At 38.8% G+C, this 26,405-nt stretch overlaps 1 protein-coding gene across 5 annotated transcripts in view; it reads right to left on the reverse strand.

Annotated features, from left to right (window-relative positions):
• Nucleotides 1–13,000: 13,000 nt before the first annotated feature.
• The window catches only part of BZW2 (basic leucine zipper and W2 domains 2), a 62,604-nt gene continuing 49,199 nt past the window's right edge, over nucleotides 13,001–26,405 (reverse strand). For all 5 annotated transcript variants that reach the window (XM_045793103.2, XM_045793101.2, XM_045793102.2 and 2 more), the window contains 5 exons: nucleotides 25,344–25,514; nucleotides 23,333–23,479; nucleotides 21,636–21,774; nucleotides 14,773–14,895; nucleotides 13,001–13,461 (listed from right to left, as the gene is read on the reverse strand). In XM_045793103.2, the coding sequence (XP_045649059.1) occupies nucleotides 13,433–13,461; nucleotides 14,773–14,895; nucleotides 21,636–21,774; nucleotides 23,333–23,479; nucleotides 25,344–25,514 (609 nt within the window). In that variant the 3' untranslated portion in view covers nucleotides 13,001–13,432. The remainder of the gene's footprint in view (nucleotides 13,462–14,772; nucleotides 14,896–21,635; nucleotides 21,775–23,332; nucleotides 23,480–25,343; nucleotides 25,515–26,405) is intronic.

Below are 26,405 nucleotides of genomic sequence, written 5' to 3' on the forward strand. Positions count from 1 at the left end.
AGTTGCCAAACTTACTCCATATTTCTTAGAAAATGGGCTATGACTTTTTTTTTTGGAGCAGTACCTGTCGCGTTCTGAGGACAACTCCTAACTGAGTGGATGAAAAGTTCATGTGTCTTTAGACCAGGAGTCTCATGCCATCAGCCCCGATTCTTCCTTCGCCTGTCCCTTCAGTTCTCTGTACCTTGAGATCCCTTTGCTCTTCATTTTTCCCTTGTGAGAATATGCCAGAAGGAAGGAAGAACAGCACCCAGGACAAAAATGTGTTCGGCGTGGGGGAGTTGACGATGCACACACATGTCGTACGGGAGTTAGGCAGTCCAGCTGTGACTCTGCCAGGAGGTAACTTGCCACCGCTATTAGGCAAGCTCTTGCCAGCTGGCTCCTTTTTTTTTTTTTTTTTTGAATCCTCATATGCTTGCATGAGTTCTATGTACTTTTCCTGAATACACACATTTCTAACATATTTTGCAGTCCAACCTTCAGAGGCATCTACTGTATTCATTTAGTTATTTGCAAATCTTTTAACTATTAGAATTGTTCTTTATTTTCAGCATGATTTGAAGAACCGGAATATTTTCCCCACATCTAAAACAATGCACAAATCATAAAAACCTCTGGGGAATTAATTTGTTTACTTGAAACTTTGCTGGTCATTGTCTATGGAAAATATTTTTTCTTTCACACACAAGGGGAAGAAACAAACAAACCTTTGGACTCTATCTAAAGCAACTTCAGGAATTAACATTTTACTTGACTATTTTTAACCACGGGTGGTGGAGGAACTGATCTGCGGCTTTTATGAATTTTATTGAGCATTTTAAAAAATTGTGATTTGTGGCATTAGTGAGTCTTTAAATTTTTCTATTATAACATTCTTTTACAGTGTCCTGAGGACATAGAGATGGGGTTCAAAGGGGTCAGAAAGAAGTTCTGGAGAATCTCCAAGTCTCAGGTCTTATTCTTGGAATTATGGAATCACACACACTTAGAAAGATATGTACTTTTAGAGCTCATCATGTCTAATCATCTAATTTTGCATGTCTAATCATCTAATTTCTCAAGTCAAGAGAAGAGAGCACACGCTCTCTTTTTTTAATTAAAAAAATTTGGGGGGGAGACCATAGTCTCTTAAATCACATATGATGCACTTGTCCCAAAAACGATATTACTTCACACTTTGAACATAGACAAACACAGTCCTCCAAAGCTATTATAAAAATAAATGAATGATAGAGATCTATCATCTATCTATCTATCTATCTATCTATCTATCTATCATCTATCTCCTAGTGGTTTTATTCCTCTGGTAGAATTCTGACCAATACAGATTTTGGTATCCTTATATCTTGATATCATATTATAATAAAAACAATCGAGTCATTGAATAAGTTCTATAATGTAATGAAACCCAGTCTATTTTTAAAGTTATCATCAGTTTATTTTTAAAGTATATCGGTCTATTTTTAAATTTACCAGTCTTGCTGGTAAAACTACCAGGAAATAAGGCATTATTTATAATTTTGTGTTTTCCCTATCAACTGGAACATAACAAGGTATAATAGCTTTTAAAGGTGCCTATCAGGATATAAAACAATCAGAGGCCTGGTAACCGCCCCCATCTCCCACGGTGTGATGCTGACGCTCATTCACTGCATGATATTAACTGTTATGTAAATCATGACCGAAAGGAATTCTCTCTTCTCCACAATGGCATAAAGTCCCAGTTCCTGATCCTTTTTTTTTGGATAGTGGCAAACATAGCTGCCTTCTTGGTTAAGCTTTAATAGAGATTTTTGTCCTACGGAATTTAAAAATTATTTTTATAAAACATATGCTTCTCTTGCTTCTGCTAAGTAACTAATGCCTGATGGAGATGATATTTAAAGTAAAAGGTTTTCTAGAACCTGAGCCTTCTCCTTGGAGCTGTGAGCAATCCCGTTGAACATAAGTTAGCTGACTTTCATTCATATCTCTGAATAGGATCTAGGCATGGAATAGAATGTGAATTATTGTTTAAGTTCAGTAAAGTCAGATGCCAAGTTCTTAGCAGATGTAGGCTCTTCCTTGTTATCTCTTAGGTCTCTTGGGACTTTTGGGATAAGCTGAATCCCACTTTAAGCCATTAACAATTAACATGATAAATTGTTTCTCACATCAGCTCTACAAATGTGGAAGCTACAGGTTGTTGTTGTTGTTGTTTGTTCCAGGTTTTTTAAGGAGACAAATGTAACAGAGTAGAAAAAAGCTTACATGTAGTAAATATATACATGAATAAGGGTAGGTATATAGCTGCAAGCTGGAATGATGGTCTGGTCAATAAGATTCCTAAAAGAATTCATTGTTAAAGTTCCTGCTCTGGTAATGGCCAAGTAGTGTCTATAAGACCAAACTCCCCGGTGGTAACAGCTGCAAACTCCAAACAAATAAGAAAAACAATTATTTGAAGATACTGGAGAATGACAAAAAAAATCCGGCAGATACTGGTGGGGGGCAATCAATAGAAGGAGTTGACACTTAGAGGAAGACAAGAGCACTGGGTGAGTGTGTCTCCTCCACCCTTTTAAAAAAGGGTGTGTGTGTGTGTGTGTGTGTGTGTGTGTGTGTGTGTATAAAACCTTTGAGCTTGGGGGCGGTTCCAAAACGCTGATTTGAATTTCCCTCCACCTCTCATCAAAAAAATGGAGGCCAGAATACAGTGAAGCAAGCTCTTTAAAGGGCTGAAAGATACAAATTGCAATCCCAGGACACCAGCCAGTGAAAAAGCAAAACAAAGACATTTTCAAGTAAAAGTTAACTACGATGATTTGTCAGCAGGTCTATACTTCTAGCAATTCTCAAAATAGGGATTTTTGGTGTTGGTTTTATCATTAAGAGAAATGATACAAGGTAAAACCCTAGATCTTTGGGAAAAAAGAAAACTCCTGAAGTAGTACATAAATGGGTAGGCATAAAAACAGCTGGGTTTTTTTAACTAAAAAAATACACAGAACTGTTAAAACAAAAGGTAATAATATTGTCTTCTGGAGTGTTTACTGTTTATAGACGCAGCATATACGACAAATATTACAAGAAAGGATGAGAGGGAAGGTAAATAGACCTATACTGTTACAAGGTGCTTATATCTTATCTGAAGTATTACAATATTAACTCTAACTAGACTGAAAATTTGTGTTTGTTCACTGTAATCCCCAAAGCAACCACTACAAAGGTAACATAAAGAAGTATAGCTAGAAGGTAACAAATTAAAATGGAATTCTAAAAAAATTCAATTAAATGTAGAAGTAGGCAGGAAAGAATGGACAGAGGAGTAAAAACCAGAGGGGAGCAGTAGGCAAAAAATTATAAAATTGTACACTTAAATATAACTGTATCAGTAATGGACCAAACATGCCATTTAAAAAGACACAGATTGGGGCACCTGGGTGGCTCAGTTGGTTGAATGTCTGCCTTTGGCCCAGGTCATGATCCCAGGGTCCTGGGATCGAGCCCCACATCGGGCTCCCTGCTCAGAGGGGAGTCTGCTTCTCCCTCTCCCTCTGCCCCTTCTCTGACTCATGCTCTCTCTCTCAAATAAATAAAATCTTTAAAAATATAAATAAAATGACACAGATTATCAGGATGGATTTTTAAAAAAAAAACCAAGACTCAGTTAGATGCTGTGAGCAAGAGTCAACCTTTAAATACAATGACACAGATAGCATGGATGAAAAAAGATACGCCATACAGTGTGCCTAAAAAGGGTGGGGGGGGCTATACTATCAGAACGGACTTCAAGATAAAGATTGTTACTAGAGGTAAAGAGGGACATTTCATAATGAAATTTGGCCAATTCATGAGAAAGACATAACAATCATAAACGTGTATGCATCTAATAACAGAACTTCCAGGTACATAAAACAAAATTGATGAAATTAAACAGAGCCACGGACAGTTTACAATCAAGGTTGATTTTCATGCCCATTTCTCAGCAATTAATATATCTCCTGGACAAAAAAATCATTGAAGACAGAATCTCTGAACAACTCCATCGACCACCATGACCTCATATATGTTTATAGAACATTCCATCCAACAACTGCAGATTAAACATGATTTCCAAGTGCACAAGGTACATTCACTAAGACAGACCACATGCTGGGCTGTAAAACAAGTCTCAAAGAAACATAAAAGCTCTGAAATCATACTGTGTATGTTCTCTGACCACAGTGAAATTACGGTAGAAAGCAGCAACATGTTAAAAAAACAAATATCTGGAAAATTTTTAAAAATTATTTATTTATTTACAAGATTTTATTTTTAAGCAATTTCCATACCCAACGTGGGGCTCAAACTCATAACCCTGAGATCAAGAGTCACATGCTCTGAGCCAGCTTGACGCCCCAATATCTGGAAATTTTTAAATGCATTTGTAAATAGTCCTTGGGCCATTGCCATTGTTCATAATATTTCAGAAGCCACGGAGTATTTGCCTGTTATGATGTGAAACAGGTTTTGATGTGAACAAAAGACTAGAGGCCATATGGGCAAAGGAAACCGTTTTTCTAAGCTCCATGGAAAAGCTTTAAGGTTTGGCCTAAAGAAGATCAATGATCAGCTAGTCCATCTGTTATTTTATTTATTTATTTATTTATTTATTTATTTATTTATTTATTATTATTATTTTTTTTAAAGATTTTATTTATTTATGTGACAGAGAGACAGCCAGAGAGAGAGGGAACACAGCAGGGGGAGTGGGAGAGGAAGAAGCAGGCTCACAGCGGAGGAGCCCGATGTGGGACTCGATCCCGCTACGCCGGGATCACGCCCTGAGCCGAAGGCAGACGCTTTAATGACTGCGCTACCCAGGCGCCCCCCATCTGTTATTTTAACCCCAGCATTAATGTGGCATCAGAACTTCACAATATTTTTTTTAAGGATTTATTTATTTTAGAGAAATGTGGGAGAGTGAATGAGCAAGCAGGGGGAGGGGCAGAGGAAGAGAGAGAGAGAGAGAATGCTCAAGCAGATTCCCCATTGAGCATGGAGCCCAACTCAGGAATCAATTCCCGGATCCTGAGATTATTTCCTGAGAGGAAACCAAGAGTCGGTGCTCAACTGACTCACACCCAGGCAGCCTTTACCAATCTTTGGTTAGAAGCTACTTAGCCTGAATGTAATTCTCCTCTCTGTGCACGTACATATGGAATTCATGTTTCACCACTCTTTTGCCCCTGTGTTCTGCTCTATTACCCAGAAATATTTTGAAATATGTTTGGGAATACTTACCTTCTAGATTCCACTGCACTTGGAAAAGCTGCTGCTTGTTACCACAAAACCTGCTGTTGTGCTTGTGGTTGAACATACTAGAAAGAAGAAAAAAATAAAATATATTTCCATTTCATTGCTCCATAAGAAGATAAAAAGACAGAGAAAAAATCAGTGTTCAGAAGAACTATTACTTTTCAGAAGTCATCCCTACACACTTGTGAATGAGCTCATTTTAGCTACCAGCTACTTCCATGGCTTGATCTAGATCATACAGGAACAGGGCACTGACATCTTCTACCCTCTACAGCACTGAAGCGTGCCCGGCCATCTTGCTCCAGAGAGATTTTTCAGTCCCTGATCAGCCTTCAAACAAAAGTAATGTCTTTCACCTCACTAACCTGTTATCTTGTGCCAAAGCCTGGTCCTGCCTCTGTTCTAATTGTCCTTGTACCCTATGTCTTTAGGAATGTGTGCCAAGACGGTCTGCCACTTGAAGTTTAGGTCCGGCCAGTGACTCTTAAAACTAAGCCTGCATCAGAATCACCAGAGTGCTTGTTAAAAGTAGATCAGTCTACCCCCAGAATTTCTGATTTAGCAGGTCTGGAGTGGATTTGACAATATCCATTCTTAGCTCCCAGGTGATGCCGATGCTGTTGGTTCTGGGGGTCTGCACATAAAAAGCTACAGCGTTTTCCTGTTCAAAGAGAAAGAGAATGCTAAGAAAGGATCCAGTATTTACACAACAGATTTTTTTTCCTCTGGTAAGAAGTCAAGACTGTCTGACTTGAGATGTTTCAGATCCTTTCACACCTCTTAAGAATACTTTAGAATTTCAGAGGAGACAGGAGTTTGAGAGAGCGAGGGAAGAAATTATAGAAATTCAAATGCTTTCAAGCTAGTCCAGCTCAAGGTTCCATTCCATGGGATTGGGTTGCTTCAACATCCCAGTTACTAAGGGATTAGAAACTCTCTATGCCAGTGGTTCTTAATGTGGGGTCACTGGGCCAGCAGCAGCAGCAGCAGGACCTGGAAACTTGTTCGAAATGCAAATCCCCAGGCCCCACCCCACGTGTGTGAGTCAGAAGCCCTGGGGCTACTGTCAGCAATCCGTAATTCACAGGCCCTCCAGGTGATTGGGAGGCACACGAAGGCCTGAGAGCTATGATCTAGCCCAGTGAGACTTTGCTTTTCTTACATCTGTTCTAGGATGGGGCGTGGGCTGAGGGGCTCACAGTTGTTCAGTGCCGTGCAGTCAACACTCACAGTGCACTCTTACAGAGTCTGGCTAGACAGTACTCACAACAAAGTATTTTTGCTTCTTTTGGAAACAGATAAGGGATAGTTTCCAGATCATTTTGTATGTTATGGCCCACATGTTTTTGGCTCTGTTTTAGAGAATGACACAGTCAATAACGATGCATTTCTTTTTTTTTTTTTTTTTTAAGATTTTATTTATTTATTTGACAGAGAGAGACAGCCTGCGAGAGAGGGAACACAAGCAGGGGGAGTGGGAGAGGAAGAAGCAGTCTCCCAGTAGAGGAGCCTGATGTGGGGCTCGATCCCGTAACGCCGGGATCACGCCCTGAGCCGAAGGCAGACGCTCAACGACTGAGCCACCCAGGCCCCCCAATAACGATGCATTTCTGTATGGTGCAATAATCCAAATTCTTACTACATAGCGGTCAGGCCGTGGTCCCAATGCTGGACTTTTAAATAAGGTATAGGAAGACATTAAAATGCATTTATGATCAACCCCTTAAAAGGGAATTCTTACGGCACATTCACTCAGTTATTCATTCAAACATTTACCGAACACCAAGTTCTTGCCAAGCTGTGCATGGTAATCAAAGACACACAGCTGAGCAGCACACAACCCACCCCCTTTGCTGCAGACATCAGGGACTGCAGAAAGCAGCACGGGACTGGCCTTCGGAACCATGTGCCCTGGTGGTTCTTAGTACCGTCCTGACGCCAAGAGGGTCAGTTATCACCGAAACTTGCCTGCAGACCTTGCCCCAGATGACCTACTGAGTCAGAAACTCCCTGTGCGGGGGTGGGGAAAGGCACGGCCAGCAATCCAGCTTCGGCCCTTTGGGTGATCTGGACACATGCCGAGGTTTGAGAACCATCAACCCAGCCTAATTATATTTTACCTTTCTTAGGTCCCAGAGCACTCAAAGAATCTGCCGAGAACAGTCTTGCATGCCACATTGGGTGGTGCGAACTGTGAAGTTCCAGCTGAAGGCATCATTGTGTCCAGGCCTTTATTTTACAATTAAGCAAAGGAAATGCCAAGAGTTAAGTGACTCACTAATTAGTTAAACAGCTAATTAATGGGAGAATGCCGCCTCCAAGCTCAAGCCAAACCATCCCAAATTCATCTCTGTACTCCTCTGCCTACACGGCAGCAAAAGCAAAATGTGGGAGGCAGGACACGGAATGGAAGCCACAGTAATCTATGATTTAATTTTTGAAGAATCGATCTTGCTCACACAAAAATGGGACTCCTTCAGAGAAGGGACGCATGATTTTCTTTTTGTAATGGCTACCGTGAGGAAATGTGGGTGTTCCAAAACTATCTCTGAGAAACAGATACTATTCTCTGTGCCAAAATAAAATAGTGCAACATTTTGGCTCATTAACAAAATAACGTTCTTGGGGCACCTGGATGGTTCAGTTGGTTAAGTGTCTGACTCTTGATTTCTGCTCAGATCATGATCTCAGGGTTGTGAGATCGAGCCCCGAATCAGGTTCTGCCGTGGGCGTGGAGCCTGCTGACGATTCTCTCTCTCCTTCCTCCTCTGCCCCTCCCCCTCCATCTCAAAAAAAAAAAAATGTTCTCACGTTTCACATGTTCTTGCTAAAAGAGTTGGGTATTACTGTTGGTAGATAGACTGTGTTCACCTAATTACATACCAGAAAGGAACTAAACACAAAGGACAACAACAACACAGGTAAAGAAAAGTTGAATGAAAGAAGGCATAAACAAAATAACACAGCATCCACTTCAAAGACAGGCAAGATGTCTCTATGCTGTCGAACACAGGGTAATGATTTACATTGAGGAGGTGAAGGTGGAGATTGGGAAAGGCATAGGGGACTTCTGGGACCCTGCTAATGTTTCCTGTCTCACTTGGTGGCTAGTTACACAGGTGTGCTGATTCAAGCCGTAAACTATGCATTTTAATTTATTTATTATAAATAATTGAAACACAAAACCAAGGTGTAGAGATTTTAAATGTGCAAAGATTAGCTCTAAAAAGAAATGTTTTACTCACCTCTGTTGTACAAGACAGTGGAGAAACATCTATCTGGAGGGACCTTGAAGCCTACCATCTTTCAAAAGTATGGAGTGGAGAGAATTGCCATTAGCTTGAAGGTGAGGTCAGAGAGTTGAATCCGCTGAGAGCTGAGCCAAGAAAACCACAGTGGCTCGTGTCAGACGATTCTATAGCCAGGCAAGACCTGAGGTGTTTCCAGACAGTGGTTTTGTTAGCTTGAAAATGAAATATTTTACTTTCCCCTACTCTTACAATTTTATAAATCAGATCTGCCGAATTTCAGAAGTTTAAACTTTCGTATCTTGAGAGGCTGATAGTTTTAAAATTTCTGAGTGAAATGATGCTGCCTTGAACTATGCCCCACAAAGGAGTAAAATGCGTTCAAATGTATAAATGTAAATTCAGAAAATAAGACCACATTGTGTTAAAAATATTCAAATTCTTTGACCCAAATTCCATTTCTATTTTTCTAAATAATCATAGATAAACAAAGACTTATGGGAAAATATTTTGAATGATTATTTTTAAAAGCAAAAAGTTATAAAATGTCTTATATTGAACCATAGTTATAAATATGTCCCATCCATAGCAAGAACAATTATATATGTTGTAAAATCATGTTTTTGAAGAGTTACTGATGTCGTAAAATGTTACAGAATAATATTTAATAAAGAGTGGGACATAAAATTGATGTAGAATGGACTTATTGTTTAAAGAACTAAGCAAAACCCTATTTGTGAAAATAAAAAAACATTGGAAGTGCTCATCTCTGTGGCAGAAAACTATGTAATCGTTTCTTCCAAAACCTTTTTTATATTTTCCAAAATATGCATTTTTTTAAATTATAAAGAAAGTGTATGTTCTTTCTAAAGAAATTCAGGTATACAGAGTTAAAAAAAATTTCTCCTTCTCCTTCCAGCTCTGCCCAAGACTAATGAGAAAATAACAAACATTAGAAAATATCATTCCCTTTCTATGTATTTGTAAAGGTACATTATATAAACACAGGTTTCCTTAATGGGGAAAATATTCTTTTTAACTTGCATTTTTCTTTAATGACATATTATGAACAACTTTTTGAGTCTACCTCATTCCCTGATACGGATTTATCATAATTTATTCCACTAGTTCCTTTTTCAGACTTTTTTTTTTATTTGAGAGAGAGCACACTCACAGAGGGAGATAATATGCAAATAGACTTCTGCCAAGAATGGAGCCCACCTCAGGGTGGGTTCGATCCCACCACTCATGAGATCAAGAAAAACCTAAGCCGAAACCAAGAGCCAGATGCTTCACCAACTGAGCCACCCAGGCGCCACCTCTCAGACACTTAGATACAGACATTTAAAGAATGTCTCAGTTCATTCCACTTTCATTATTAATAGAGTAATCGCTGCACATATGTCTCTGGGTACCCCTATGGGATGGATTCCAGAATGGAAGTGCTGAGTCAAAGAATACGCATTTTTTTTAAGTGTTAATATTTATTGCCAAATTTTAAGTCTAAAGGCTGTGTGCAAAAGGAAATTTTACCTTTAATAAAAAAATAACTCTATTTTTGTCAAAATATCAGATACATATTAAGAACCCTGGTAATTATTGGTTTAAGGAATTTTCTAACACAGTAAAATATTTTATCTTATTATTTTGCACATTTCTGATTAACAGGATTGGGCATCTTTCCACATTGTCCATTTTATTGACTTTTCATACACACTTTGCACTTTCTCAATTTTTTTTACTGATTTATAGATGCTCTTTGTTATATTATTAATTGTAATTTTTATAAAAAATATTTTCATCTATCTGTTGAAACTCTACTGATTCCACATACATTTGGTGTTTATTGCTCATGTATGAGTTTCAATATGGAAAAAGTGTTGACATTTTATCATCAGATTTTTTGGGGGGCTTCATGTTACACTTTTTCTACACCCGTTATAAAGGTATTTCCTACATTTTCTTTCAGTGCTTTCATTGTTTTGTTTTAACATTAAAGGAAGATTTGTGATCCATCTAGAAACTTTTATTTTGTCAGTTTTAAAAATACTTAAGATGCTTTTTTTTTGTGTAATTGACACACAGTATTAGTTTCAGGTGTACAACAAAGTGATTCAACTCAATACATTATGCTCTGCTCACCACAAGCATATCTACCATCTGTCACCATATGCTATTACAATACCATTGACTGTATTCCCTATGTTGTACCTTTTATCACCATGACTTACTCATTCCGTACCTGGAAGCCTGTATCTCCCACTCCCTGTCACCTGTCCCCCACCCACTGGCAACCATGTTTGTTCTTTGTATTTATGGGTCTGTTTCTTCTGTTTGTTCATTTGTTGTTTTTTTGAATCCACATATTAGTGAAATCATATGGTATTTGTCTTTGTATTTTACTTAGCTTAATACTCTCTAGGTCCATCCATGTTGTCACAAATGGCAAGTGTGTGTGTGTGTATATACACACACACACACCATATCTTTTTTTTTTTTTTAAGATTTTATTTATTTATTCGACAGAGATAGAGACAGCCAGCGAGAGAGGGAACACAAGCAGGGGGAGTGGGAGAGGAAGAAGCAGGCTCATAGCGGAGGAGCCTGATGTGGGGCTCGATCCCATAACGCCAGGATCACGCCCTGAGCTGAAGGCAGACGCCCAACTGCTGTGCCACCCAGGCGCCCCACACCATATCGTCTTTATCTATCAATGCAGGAAGTCCTTGCTGTTGAGCATTTCCCCCCTCCATGCTTACTTACCTCAAACCCACTCTCTCCAATTCTGTTTGGGAAAAATATTCTGTGCTAGAAAATGTTAAGTATTTAGTATCCTATCATTGCTACATTTTATAGTTTAGAAGATGGATTTTCTGGATGTCTCCAGATGTTTATTCAATAAAAGTGCTAGTTTAAAAAACACTTGCTTTTACTATTTTCATTAATTTGACAGCAGAACATAGGGGAGAAAAAGAGTATAGGTGTGGGACTCAGAGAAGATGGGACTTTAGTTCCATCTTGGTCACTAACTTTAAGGCCTTGGACAACTCTGTGCCTTTCTAGGTCTCCGTGTGGTCACCTTTGATATAGTGGGAACAAAGTCAAATATCCTCTAACACACTTTTTATTTGTGATCCTTGTTAAAATGAAGGCAAAATCCTCTTATACAATGACATATAAAATTAGACATGACGTATATAAAATAAGACAAAAATTGACAAAGTTTTTATTACAAATTGCATGTAATTTTCAAAATTTTACCTTTAATAAATCTATTTTTGTCAAAATATCAGATACATATTTAACTTAACCCACTTCTGAAATATGCCATATATTATAATTGGCAGTCAACACTTGTCAAATTAGATGGCCAAATTTATGTTCCAATTAAAATTTTTCATTTTTCCCATTCAAATAAACACATGAGTGTGAACTCTAGGATGTGACTACCACTTCATAATTCTAATTTTTAGCTAGGTGGAAGGGTAGCAAGATAATGGAGGCTTGTCATGAATCGATAGCTGGGAAGGTATCAGACTCCTCTCCCTTCAGGTTCCTACTTTTCTCTCACAGGACCATTCTAGAAGACTGACACATTCTAGAATTGTCCCTTTTTTGTCCCTGGTTTTTCAAAAGGATCTATTCAAATTGGTATTTCTCTATTGTTGGGACAGAGAACTTGACAGTGCTCTAATGGGAATAAAGGAACCAATCAAAGGCTGAGTGTTTAAAATATAGGAGGACTCACCATGTTACAGATTTAGGTTATGTGGTTACATCATAGGGAAAAGATTTCCTTTTCTTCCTGAGGACACATGGGTAACTAGAAAACTGTCTTTTGATGACATGACATGATAATGATAAAGTTCTTTATATACTTAACTTGCTGAATGTTGTTTGCCATGTAGCCTCCTTGTTTCAACTCTTAGAGAAAATGTTTGTCTTGGAGATAACCATTGCCCTCATAGCAACAGGTGCGGTCCTGAAGTTTTTCAAGCGTTAAAAAAGAACTGTGAAATGAAACTATGAGCTTTTGCAAACAGAAGATGCTTCATTGTTACTACTGAGGATGAGATAATTTAAAGACGAAAGTCACCTACTTATAAATATAAACAAAGATCTATTTACATATATACATCAATTAGTTCTCCTCCAAATGGAAGAAACAGCAGTGACGAAAACACGAGAAGTGTGGAACTATATATTTACAAACCTAATAATTATTAATACTATCAATTCATGGTGTTAGTGCTAATGTGCATATATTTTGGGTTGATTTCTATTTCAGTATGAAGACAAGTGAAATGCGCCACTTCTGAGGGCAAAAGAAACAGGGTTGTTTCTATAGATGACAAGAAATGTAACCATTCACAATTTTGGATGGAGAAAAAAAAGCATAATAATGAAAGGTCACCTGCATAAGAAGTCATGTGCATTAAAGAAATAAAAGCTCTGAGAATATAAGCCCAGATTTTTAAAAAGCCATTTATTTTAAAAAACTGGTTTGTCAAATCACATACACGAGCAGATACACAACTACCAAAGTGGCCCTGTAATAGACACCAGTGGGGCGTTCACCACACAGTACCTGAAAAATACAGCTAAAAAAGAGGAGTCTGTCGAGTATTTACTTTCAGATACCTACTTGACTCCTGGCTGAATGGCTTTAAGTTAGCATATAGTGAGTGAGAGGTAGGGTCCCAAGTATAAGAGCTGATGCCTCAGGGCTCCATTTAAAAACAAAACAAAAACCAAAACCATTTCCCCTCTGCACAAGGGAAGCCTATCCTATTTTTTTTTCTCCTTTGTGAAAACAGAAGCCAGGTTTCTCTTCTCAAATGGTTCAGCATTCCCAGTAAAAGTGTTGTGTGGTAGCCTAGGCATTGTGCTTCTTGAGCCATCTAATTTTCTTCACCTTCCGATTCAGATTCTAGGGAGAAAAGAGAGTAAAGCCAGGGTTTTCATTCAGAGATTCCTTTAAAAAAATGATTTAAAACAATTATTTATTTATTTTGAGAGAGAGAAAGAGAGGGAGACGATCATCAAGCAGACGCCCCGCTGAGCGCGGAGCCTGATGCAGGAGCTCGGTCTCACAACCCATGAGATCATGACCTGAGACAAAACCGGGAGTCAGAGGCTTAACTGACTGAGCTACCCCAGCACCTGTCCTTTTTAAAAATTTTTATTAAGTTGGGGCGCCTGGGTGGCACAGCGGTTAAGTGTCTGCCTTCGGCTCAGGGCGTGATCCCGGCGTTCTGGGGTCGAGCCCCACATCAGGCTCCTCCACTATGAGCCTGCTTCTTCCTCTCCCACTCCCCCTGCTTGTGTTCCCTCTCTCACTGGCTGTCTCTATCTCTGTCGAATAAATAAAAATAAAAAAAATCTTAAAAAAAAAATAAATAAAAATTTTTATTAAGTAAATTCTATGCCCAACGTGGGACTCAAACTCATGACCCTGAGTCTCATGCTCTGCTGACTGAGCCAGCCAGGTGCCCCCAGAGACTCCTTTAAATAAAGTCATGAAAGAGTTTTAATCTGCTATGCCCAACTCCCAAGAGACACTTTCTTTGCCATAGGCATGCATTTACTAGGGAAGATAGTCATACGTGAAGGCAGTAGCAAACTCTGGCTCCTTTTTGCTTTTCAATGAACTTTGCCTTTCTAAAAATGCAGCATGCTCATAAATATTATTAGAGACTCTAATGACTTTTACTCTTCTCGGTCATCTACAATAAACTTTTCAGGCTTAGTGGGATTCACTCTCGTCCATGATTCTTCCATCTAGCGCTCCCACTTTAAGTGCCAGTCAACTGGTTAAGGTGCTATAAAAATCTATAGAATCCCACAATGTGTAATTAAGCCAGATTTTTTTTCCTTTCACAACAGCTGATGATTTATTCCTTTGTCCCCCATTAGGGTGGATATTTTAACAGGCTTGTTTTCTTTCTTTCTTTCTTTCCTTTCTTTCTTTCTTTCTTTTCTTTCTTTCTTTCTTTCTTTCTTCTTTCTTTCTCTCTTTCTCTCTTTCTTTCTTTCTTTTTTTACCATGTAGAACTTTTCATTGCTTTCATTTCAGAAAGCAAGGCTAAGATTGCAGGCAGGATGTTTGATACAGAAAACACCCTAAGAACTTTAGTTTTAGGAAACCAAGAAAAATCTGTTGAAGAGGTAGTAAATACCTTAAATTAGAATGAGAAAGTGTTTGCTAAATGGCCACCAAAGTTGTTAAATGGAACCATACCTTCTTCGGCATTTTGTAGCCACTCAACAAACTTCTTCATCTGGTCAAGAAAAACACTTTTGCCTTTGGCAACATGTGCTTCTTTGTACCATTTCAATATTGCTTCTTCACTCAGTACATCAGCTGTAATTTCAAATCAAAGATGTCAAAGTTACTACATAAATGTCATCTTTTAAAGCAACTTTATGTCTTCTAATTTAATAGAAAGCAATCACTTTATATATCAAAAGCTCTGTTATAAAAGAAATCCATATCCGAAATTTATCGAGAGGAACCAAGCTCATTTCCATATAGCACTGTGCTGTATTTTGGGAGTTCGTTTAGCAAATACTTTAGTGATGACGACGACGATGACAACGACGATACACATCTCATCAGGCATGATACATTGCGAGCTTATCTGTGAGTCACTACTGGGACCTGGAAATCTTTCCCAGCGCTAATTTGCTGGTAGGAAAGTGGGTTATTTCGTAATTTTGCAAATGAATCAGCAACTCCAACAATTCAGAACACTCTGTGTTCTGCCAACTTCAAACACGTCTTGATTAAGCAGCAACCTCAAATGACTGGTCTTTTAAGGGTATTTACTCTCTTAGGAGAAAAAAAAAGGCAAATAAAAACACGTAAGTAGAATGTAACAATGCTATTAACAATTAGATACAAAGATGTGCTATCTGGGTGTATCACAGAACCAATACATACATGACTCAAAATTCTACATTTTTTCCATCACTAAGTAATGAATTTCCTATACTATCCCAAATCACAAGAGTAATATTTTCCTTGTACTCCATTAAGAGAAAAACAGATACATTAGGTAGACTTCTTACAGGTTTCTAGCAAAAAGCATTATCGATTAACTACCCATTATCTTAAATTCTAAATTTCACAGATGTGTCATGAAACCCTCAAGTTACCATTAATTTAGACTATTTAATGTTACGAATAGGAGGGAATATGAAAGTAATTGTCTACGTACGTTGCCAATGTTCCGATAGATTGTCTTTTGGGATTTCAGAGTGAGAAATGAGATGGGAAGCAGATAAAAAGAATTCATTATTGTCCCCAATGCCCGCCCAATCCATTATTAATGCTGGTAAACCATGCTAATGATGTTTCTGCAGTTAAAATATAATTTTAACTTACAAAAATGAGGGAAATAATTTGATATTGCTTTCATTCAAATCATCACTGATGTTTTCATAACCAAAACCTGAAGTTTTTTGAAAATTAATAACTGGCTTGCATTCAGTGGAAGAAACTGAATTGACTAAAAATGCACACGACTGGTCTTAGAAAATATCAAGTCTGTTTTCTTTATTTTCATCAATAAACACACTACATTTTGCAAAGGAAGAAGAAAGCCTGGATTTACTCATTCATAAGAACTGGGTGTAAAAATTATAATTAGGAGTCCTATACAATTACTATTAGCTTCTAGTCTTTCAGCTTCCATTTCCAGCTCCCACTCTGCACTCACAGTGATGAAAGAACTTTCTTGCCACTTGCCATCAAAGCCCATGTTTGCAGAGGGGAGGAGTAAATACTTCACAGCCCGAGGAAGTGACTTCTTGTGCAAGGCTGCTTTACACAGATTTTTCAAAAATACCTATTGGCCGAAATATGGATTTTGAAAGTCCTTTTTATATAATTTATCTTCATGACATTTTTAAGATGCTTGTGGTTTATTTTTTATTTACTTATTTAAAAAAAGATGTTATTTATTCATTTATTTGAGAGAGAGGGAGAGCATCAGAGGGAGAGGGAGAAGCAGACTCCCCTGCTGAGCAAGGAGCCTGACGTGGGGCTCGATCCCAGAACCCTGGGATCATGACCTGAGCTGAAGGCAGACGCTTAACTGACTGAGCCACCCAGGTGCCCCGAGACGCTTGTGATTTAGATCACTTAATTTCCAAACTGTCTTGGTCATGCTCCCCTATCAGTAAGACAATTTTGAGCATGTACACCCAACATATGTATGTTTTTTGGTTTATAAATTATGCACAAGTACTATAGAACTATTATTATTATAAAGCAAATGGAATTTACAATGCAACAAACACGTAGAGAAATGCTCTTTTATCTCCTCCCTTTAAGGAACCGTGTGTGATACAATGCTCGTGCTGGAAAGCTGAGTTAGACTGCCCTTGCAGGTGACTCTGTCTCAGGTTTTCCCTCTGAAGACTGAGAGCTCATTCATGTGCTTTACTGCCCCACAGAGGCTGAAAGAGGCCATGCAATTACTAAATCGCCGGTCAATCATCAGGTAAAACTAATCAGATGCACTGTCCACAGAACACGAGACAAACCGCAAAGGTGAGTTCCTAGAAGAGCCTAATTTAGTAATGAATACTTGCTGCGAGACCACATTTCTAGTGCTGGGGAACAGACAAAAAAGAAGGGACAGAAGCAACTACACAGGACAACTACAGAGGCAAAGCACAAACATCAAAAAGTTTAAGAAGAAACTTAACTTTTGTTTAGTGGTAAGTCTACTCCAAAGAGGAAAGAACTTCCTGAGGTATAAAGAGAGAACGTTCTTCCCCCACTAAGGAGAAGTGGGGAGAGGAGTTCATTAACACTGAACAACAGTGTTTGTTGGGATCTCCCAAAAATGCCTGCTAGGAATATAGAATATCAGTAAAAATACAGTAAGAAAAACATTCTACAAGTGCATGTAGAATTCCCTCAGATTACAAAATATTTTTGCTCCATTCTGTCTGGCTGAATACTGTGTGCCTTTCCTCCAACATTCCATCACTTCTCATCACCCTCTGTGTGAGTCTTGTTTTAGAAATGAAATGGTGACTGTAATCCTTGGTTTTTTTCTACACTCTGAAATTTAAGAAGCTAGGAACTATTCTGTTCATCATCTCATTTCCGGCATTTAATGGAAGGCCTGCCACCTACTATGCATTTGATAAATGTCTGATGGACAAATTCATCAACTTGATGAGAAAAAATACATATTTCTCAATTTGCAGAGTTATAATTTAAATGTTGGGTTTTCATGAGGATCACAGAGAAAATATTGTACAAGTGGTTTGAGAATGCAAAGCTGTAGGGAACATTACTTAGATATTTAAGTTAAAAACCATGTCACTTGTGGGGTGCCTGGGTGGCTCAGTTGGTTAAGTGTCCCACTCTTGGTTTCGGCTCAGGTCACGATCTCAGGATTGTGGGACTGAGCCCTGTGTCAGGCTCCCAGCTCAGCACAGAGTCGGCCTAAGATTCCCCCTCTCCGTCCGCCCTCCCGCCGCTAGTGTACTTGTACGCATGCACACCCTCTCTCTCTAAAACAAATACATACATACATAAATCTTTAAAAAATATATTTAAAAAAAAACCCAAAACCATGTGCACTGGGAACTTAAGAAACTCATTATTTTAGGGATGTCACACAGGGACATAAGTCAAAAATAATTTACCTTAAGAATGCTGAGAATATATGGTGAGAGGGCTACTCATGTTTTTTTAGGATGAGAAAACAAAGTTTCTTTCAGAAAAATATGCACGAGGAACAGAACTTAACCTAAGAAATATCTGCAAACAATACAACCCATAATTGTACTGATAGTACTCGAGAAAAGAGTTTTGTATTTTTCAGATCTGCATGTTGAGAATATGGTACTTAGCTTTAGGAAGAAAGGAAGAGAAATTATTTTAAGAAGCAAATAACGTGATGTCTGAAAATTAGTGATGACTTACTATTTTTCCTATTGCATAGAAATATAAAATCTAGATTTTAATACAGAAAGTGAATCTTCACTAAAATATCAATCTCCACTTTTTTCTTTCATTCCTGAAAAGCACTATTATTTATACTTTATTCACTTCCATCCCCTTGTTATTTACATGTTTAAAAAAATCTTTTGATAATGGCATTCATTTAAAATAATTAGGTTTGTCAAGGAGACAGGAGGCATCATATCCCCAAGTTTCTGTTATCCTCAAGTTCTAGATATACAGGGACGCTGTGTGTACATAACAAACAGAGAGAGATTAAAATGGGAAAGGAAAAATTATTTCTATTACATTTTTAAAAACCTGCTTAAAAACAAAATGTTCCTTACAATAAAATAAAGGAATCCACATCACTACATAATGTAAAAGAAGCAAACAAGATACTATTTGATATTTGTTGAATGTGTATGTGTACATGGAATTAATGAGAAGTATAATCTTGGAATATGTTACCATAGTTCACAGAATTTGTCACTTTGGCATTCAATAACCCTTTCGACCACTGGTCCTGACCAACAGTCACGGCATCATCTGGAAATCTGTTAAAACGCAAATCTGCGCGCCCAACCCTGGACCTTCTGAACCAGAATCCCAGGGAAATCTGTGTTTTAACAAGCTCTCGGGTGATTCACCTACGCAGTAGCACTGGGAAGAGGGTGCGTTAACACACACACACTGTTCGTCACCCCTTTCTAGGCAGATAAAATACAGAACAAGAACATCCAAGTCCGGGGCGCCTGGGTGGCTCAGGTGGTTAAGTGTCTGCCTTCAGCTCAGGTCATGATCCCACGGTCCTGGGATCAAGTCCCGCATTGGGCTTCTTGCTCAGTGGGAACCTGCTTCTCCCCCTCCCTCTGCCTGCTGCTCCCCCTGCTTGTGCTCTCTCGTGTTTTCTCTCATAAATAAATATAATCTTAAAAAAAAAAGAGAACATACAAGTCGTTGTAAAAACAAAAAACGTACATCTCTTGTTGCACAGGTGTTTGTTAGATAAAATTAGGTCAAAGAAAAAACTACTATCCAAAAAAGGTAAGAAGGTAAACACAGAAACTCTTTTAATAGTAGGATGGAAAATCATTCCTCAGGATTCCATGTTTCCAAGAGAAAAAAAAAATGTAATTATTTCATTCAGAAAAACAGACTATATGTATAATTTTATGGGAAATTATGAAATTACCTGGAAAATAACATTTAGTTTTCACTTCTCAGTGATGTATTTTCAGTTTCCATTTTACAGTTTCCTGATTTCATTTACAAAAATAACTAAGCCAGGATAAGACTGAGATGTTGACACCTTCCTGTGTTCCCTTGGGTCTGCTCATACTTTCCACAGACCTGACTGACTTTTGATTATTTAACAATTGACCAACTAGTTAATCAATGGCTTAGGGAGGAGCTAATGCTTCTTCTCGGTACCCACTTCTTAGTGATTTTCCAATTAGGTCACCGTTCTTCAGCATTTGGGGCTGAAGAATAGGAAATAACTCAAAGCAACCAGTTCTGTTGTCAGTAGTTATTGTAAGGAGCACAATGGGGAAGGACATTGACATTAATGGTTAAAATGAGAAATGTGAAAAAGGATTTTAATAGATGCCATTACCGACAAAAAGTGGGTGTGTGTGAGTGAAGTAAGTTCAATAGTAAAATGAGGTGCTCCTGCCGATGAGGCTGAAACAAGTATATTTCAGTTACAAAAAGATCTGGTTAGAGACACTGTTTGGTTGGGTTAGCTATTAAGTGACAAAGTAAATTGTGTGCTTAGGCTACTAGTTTATAACAGTTTGCTTTTCTGTAGGGGAAAATACTGGCCACTCACGAAGCACACGTGAAACCTGTCTCACAGTCTCTCTACCAGTTTACAATGGCGTCAGCTATGGCTGCTGTGGACAGAATGGCCACGGGCTGGGCGGGCTTGGCTCCTCCTTCTTGGCTGCTGGGTACCACAAGTGGGTTGGCAATATGACCTGCAGATTTGGTTCTGATGGGTCACGTTGGGCGTCCTTTAAGCCCTAGTTTTAGGACGTTGCTATCTCATGACCATGTCCAAGAGGACCTCATTTGGATCTGGCCAGAGAAAAACACCAATTACTAAACTTCAAATGGGACTTGGCAGTCAGCACGCTCACCTACTGATACAAAAACTGTGCTCAATACTTTGAGGCTGAGAGAGTAAAGTATCACCCAAACACCTGTGGGCAAGGTCTATGCATCTGAAGAATCTGGATAGCCAATTAAAACTGTGAGATGCTCGAACATTTTAAAAATAGCTGTTAATCAATAATGTAAAAATTTTTACACTCCACATGCCCAAATTATCATTCAAAATAGATAAATTTAAGAACACATCAAAAAGAAAAGAAACATTTGGTTGATGTTAATTTGTACTTTTTAAAAAAATATTAAATTGCCATTTAAGATTGCAGTACCTTCTAATAAGCATTTTATAATGTTCAAAATGTATCATTTCTTCAGTGCTCCTTCCCCAATAAAACTGCATGAACTCAGACCAAAGAATATTCGAGGATCATTTTTTATATACTACAGGTATAGAGATCGAGATCAGTTAAAACTCTAATAGCATTCACTTTTTAAAGGCAGTGCCAGTTGTCATGACAACCTAATCCTTACAAATACAATGAAAAGACAGTAAAGTGAAAAATCTAAAAATAGTCATTTCCTTGAAAAACAGGAGAATGGTTGGGCCAAATAATTAAAATACAAAGTAAAAAGCTAATTATTTCAGTAACTTTAGTCAGCTTTATAGCACCTGAGGTCTGAATATACTACAGGCAGCCTTTGGTAGTCATTGTTATTAGAGCTAATCCTTACAATTCAAAAGCAGACCTAATTACTTTTTGTTATTACAGTCTTTTTCACCATCCTTCCCCATTGAAAATAATAACCGGTTTATCGCCAGTCTTCCGGCAACGTGCCCAGGGGCCTAATCATGCATATATGGTATTTGCACTTTCTCTCTTCACATAATATGGCTGCCTCACTAAAACTTGCAAAAATTAGCATGAACTCCAACGTCCCCCTCTGCCTTACCCCCTGCGCTGGGCCTTAAAGAACTTCAATACACCATGGAAACATAGTGGTAGAGGCACATGGAGAGATACCTTTATAAAAGAGAACCACGATCTTCTGAAAAGCTTTCATGAAATGGATGTTGTCGTAACAATATTCTTGAACCTTCTGGAGGAGGATCAGCTCTGACTGGCCTTGGGAGCTGAACACAGCCAGCAGTGGAGCGTATTGCTGGAACAGAAGTGGGGAGTAAAACCAACCATTAATTTTCATGGGAGGTACAGGGCCAACAATACTTGAATCACAGCAGAAATCTGGAGACGTGCTTAGAAAGCATTCACTTTTAGGACTATCTTATTATTATCATAACATTGTGTCCAATCAAAATTAATTTTTTATCCTAGCATCTTATCAGATTTCTCTCACTGTACCCACTAAAAGAAGAGAACAAATATGAAATTCCGACTTTATTAAAGGTGATGTTACTACGTCTGTCTAATGGGCACTATGAAAAGAAGGTAAAGGGGGTCTGGGTGGCTCAGTTGGTTAAGCGTCTGCCTTCAGCTTGGGTCATGATCCCAGAGTCCTGGGATTGAGCCCCACAGTGGGCTCCCTGCTCAGTGGGGGAGTCTGCTTCTCCCTTTCCCTCTTTGTCCTAATTGTCCTTTGTTTTTAGTCACTGATGTATAGCCACTGTTTTCTCTTAAGACTTAACTCAGTTCAACACAAATCTCCTCCAAGAAGCCCTCCCAGATCTACTTAATCTGCAGATTGTACTCACTACTGTTTTTGTTTTTTGGGTTTTTTAAAGATTTTATTTATTTGTCACAGAGAGAGAGAGAGAGCACACACAAGCAGGGGGAGCATTAGGCAGAGGGAGAAGCAGGCTCCCCGCCGAGCAAGGAGCCCGATGCGGAACTCGATCCCAGGACCCTGGGATCATGACTTGAGCCAAAGGCAAACGCTTAACCAACTGGGTCGCCTAGGCGTCTCCCATCACTGCTCTCTTCTGAACACCGAGAGTTACCTTTAATTTACAGTCTGCCTAGTTTCTACTAGGTAGTCTTTGACTTACCAGTTCAAATGTAAACTCTGTAGGAAGGATCTAAGTCTTTCACTCATCTTCATACAGTTTTATAGGGAGAAGACACTTAAAAGCAAAAACATGTATCCATGCACAAAAAAATGCAATTTACACAATGAGTTGATTTCTTCCACCACTCAGATTCTAATACCAATCTGTAGTCTACTTAAACAAAAATATTACCAAGAATTTTTGCCATGTAGAAAGAAAAAAAACCAAGTTAGACCATACTTCTTTTTAACTTTAAATACTGAATATACGATTAGTCTGTGAATTGTCTGACATTGTGTTTATTTTTTTTAAAGATGTTTTAATTGATTTGAGAGAGAGGCTATGAGCAGGGGAAGGGCAGACAGAGAGGGAGAAGCAGATTCCCTGCTGAACATGGAGCCTGACACGGGACTCGACCCCAGGACCCTGAGATCATGACCTGAGCTGAAGGCAGACGCTTCACTGACTGAGCCACCCAAGTGCACTCAACATTGTATTTAGTAAGAACTTACCCTTCAATATATTTCACAGGCCCTCACATCTGAGACATTTTAGGTAGTGGCGAATTTGAAAACAACAACAACAACAAATCACAAAAACCAGGAAATCTTTGGCCTAACCCCGGGTGAACTGCAGTGAGAACACCCGTGTCATGCATACGGTTAAGAGCTGCAACTGGTCCACAGCCAAGACTGTTCCCTGTTGACTTTGTACCTTCAGGTGCTTAAGGGCTTGCTCTGCAACCAGTTCTTCCTTCTTGTTCCATTCAACGGCGTTCATTATACAGGTCCACAGAAGTCCAATCACTGCTGTCTCCGGAAGATCATTCCTCTTCATTTCTTCTTTAACATAGAGCACCACCTACATTTCATGGAGAAAGGGGTCAGAGAGTAACAGGCAGCTGGGCGTTTCCCTCTCACTGTGCCTGGTTAGTAGAAGGCTCTGGTTGGATGAATATTTGGCTCAGTCCCTCCTTTCCCAGTACGTATTCTCAGATTACAAGTGGGAGGAAAAACAGAATGATTTGTTCTCAAAGCACATTTATTTTTAGTCTAAAAATTAATAGGTTTGGCTCTGGCCAGGAGCTGCTGGGGACAGGAAGTAAGAGGGAAACTCTGTTTCTTAGGAGGTAATTCTTTTATCTGCAGCAACCCCTCTGGGTCCAGCAGAGCTGATTACTTGAGCTGGTTTGATTCTCCGGGGTTTAAAGAAGGCAACGGAGCTGGGAATCTTTATCTCCGACTCTCAACTTTAAACCCCATAATGAATAATGGCTTGGGTTTACACAAGTCCATTCACCACAATATTATTCCTTAATGCTTACTTTTGATGACCCTCATTCCCCATGTGAATAAACTGTAAAGTGCAAAGGCAATCTTTTAAATAGGATACATATCAAAGCAGCAGCTCTGGACAGGTGATTTCCCCCCTGACGTCATGCTTAAATATGCAAATTTATCCTCAAATCTGATGGCACGGAATAAAAGGTCTGACCAGCCTAATGTATTTCATATCAAACTTGTTTGGAAAAATTTTTTTTCCTTTTGAAATACAATCACAAAGACAGGTTAGGTCCTCAAAAGTGATTAAACACCATAATCCACGTCAAGTATACTATTACTCTGTGACTAGCACAATTCTTCCCCACTACCCCCTCTTTAGTGAAAAGACATTGTTTTCTTTCCCCCTGGCCTGGGATGCAGAGGGTCAGGAACCGGTTAAGTGACCTTTAATAGAAGGAACTGGGAAGTCCCAGTGCCTGAGCTGGCTGAAAAACACTGCAAAGACAGGTGACATCTTTGCATCCAGAACCATCACAGCATTTTTTGGTTTTTCTTTTTATTTTTTTCTCCATGGAAAATCATGTTCAAGTTCTTGCTTAGAGAAATGTTACTCAATATATTGCCAACCTTACTGCCATGAGACTTAGAAATATTTTTTGTCCCAACACCTCCATCTGCTGGATAGCATCGGTCTGGAATTCTCCAGTCAAACCACATAAGGTGCCATGTGGGGCTTAGAGCACGCAGAGTGCTAAGGGTTTGGCACTTGGAAGCAAATGGCAAAAGGAAAGGACTTCATTTAATTTTGGATTTTCATGTAAAATTTGTTAAAGTTTTTTTTTTTTTTAATTTAAAAGATACAGTCATAGCTGTATGAACTACTGTCATAAAAGAAATGTAGTATTTACATTTATAGGCATACCCAGCTGCTGTGAGCGCGATGCAACAAGCCACTGGCCCAACCAGTCTTTTCCCATGATACGAATGCAAAAACCATCAAAATTTTTTGTCTTAAAATTAAAAAAAGAAAAGAAAAGACTCCACATTCATACCCAGTGATCCATGAAACACCCAGTGTTGACTTCAAACACTAACCATATATTTAACCATATTGTATTATCTGCAATGAAATGGAAAAATGACCTATAATGGCATATACTGATAGTGGATGGCAACTCTATCTGGCAGATCAACTATTTGGCTCGTTACGGTAGCCTGATAAAACAAATCACTTGTGTGGAAATCACCATTAATTTCTGGAGCATGCTAGGGGATTCGAGTCAAAACTCTGACACTGAGCTAGTTTAGATGGTACAGATGAGTACACGAAGTTCACAGAAGTGGACGAAGGGAGGTGTCCTTGAGGAAGCTCGAGCTTTGCTACACAACGCTATTCCTCTCACGCACGGGTTCTGCAGTGATAGGAGCGGATGGTTTCCCACCTCCTTGATTGGGCATTCCTGAGAAAGACGCTCCTGCAGCTCCTTCTGCAGTTCCTTCCTGGTGCCCAGGGACTGCTGGACGCGGAGGAAGTCAGAAAGCTCCTTCAGGCCTGCGTCGGTAAAGTATTTAGCAAAATGATCCACGCTTTGCCTGTTAACCGGAAACAGCTCCTGAAAGACAAAAGGAAAAAGACTGTTACACAGAAAACTATCCAAATGTCAGCAAGCATAATGGACAAGATCTTCATATTAAAACAGCGCTTAGAATATCTCACATTTGGAACACAAGAACAGAGAACGACTGTCGAAAGAATAAATCTTGGGTCTATTTCTTGAGCATTTGCGAAGCACCTTCTAAAATTAGGCAGTTTTACAGAGAAAGTGAAAAAAATGCCAAGCAACTTACATAAACCAGCTTCATCCATTTTGAACCGTTATTTACTTTTTCTTTCATGTTAATCAGAGTGTAGCATGTATGAACACAAAACTTGCTAAATTAAATGCAAATAACAACTTATGGGTTAATAGACGAAAGTCAGTTTTAATAACACTGAGATGATTTGAGATAACATTGCAAAAACATTGACTGTTCTCTCAAGAACCTTTTCACATGGAGAAAATGCTGCTGTTATTCTAATACTAGCTTGGAGCTAAAGAGAATTTTTGTCATATCTGTTAATGACGGTGGCTCTAAATTAAGTCACAGCAAGATCTAATCTAAACCCACCCTACCAAACTCTTCGGCTCATTACATAATTCCGCTGGAAATTTTTGAAGAGAGCAATACACCACGGCTGCTTGCATATTTTTACCTCATTTCCATTTCACCTTACACAGCTTGGCGGAGTCTCAGTAACACTTAGTCATGTTCTAATCCTGTGTGACTTCAACACCCAACCAAGATATTAAGACAGTTTTCAAAGCTCTCACATTTTTCAGACTGCTGCAGTCTAAAAAAATAGATCCAAACTTTTATGGTGGTTCGATTTGCACATGTATGGCCAATGGCTATATGGCTCCAGTAAAAATCTCAGTAGAAAAATCTGTAATAGGTCTGCAACA

This window comes from Ursus americanus, chromosome 3 (assembly GCF_024610735.1).
Source record: "Ursus americanus isolate L20-20 chromosome 3, mUrsAme1.1.p, whole genome shotgun sequence".
Classification (NCBI taxonomy): domain Eukaryota; kingdom Metazoa; phylum Chordata; class Mammalia; order Carnivora; family Ursidae; genus Ursus; species Ursus americanus.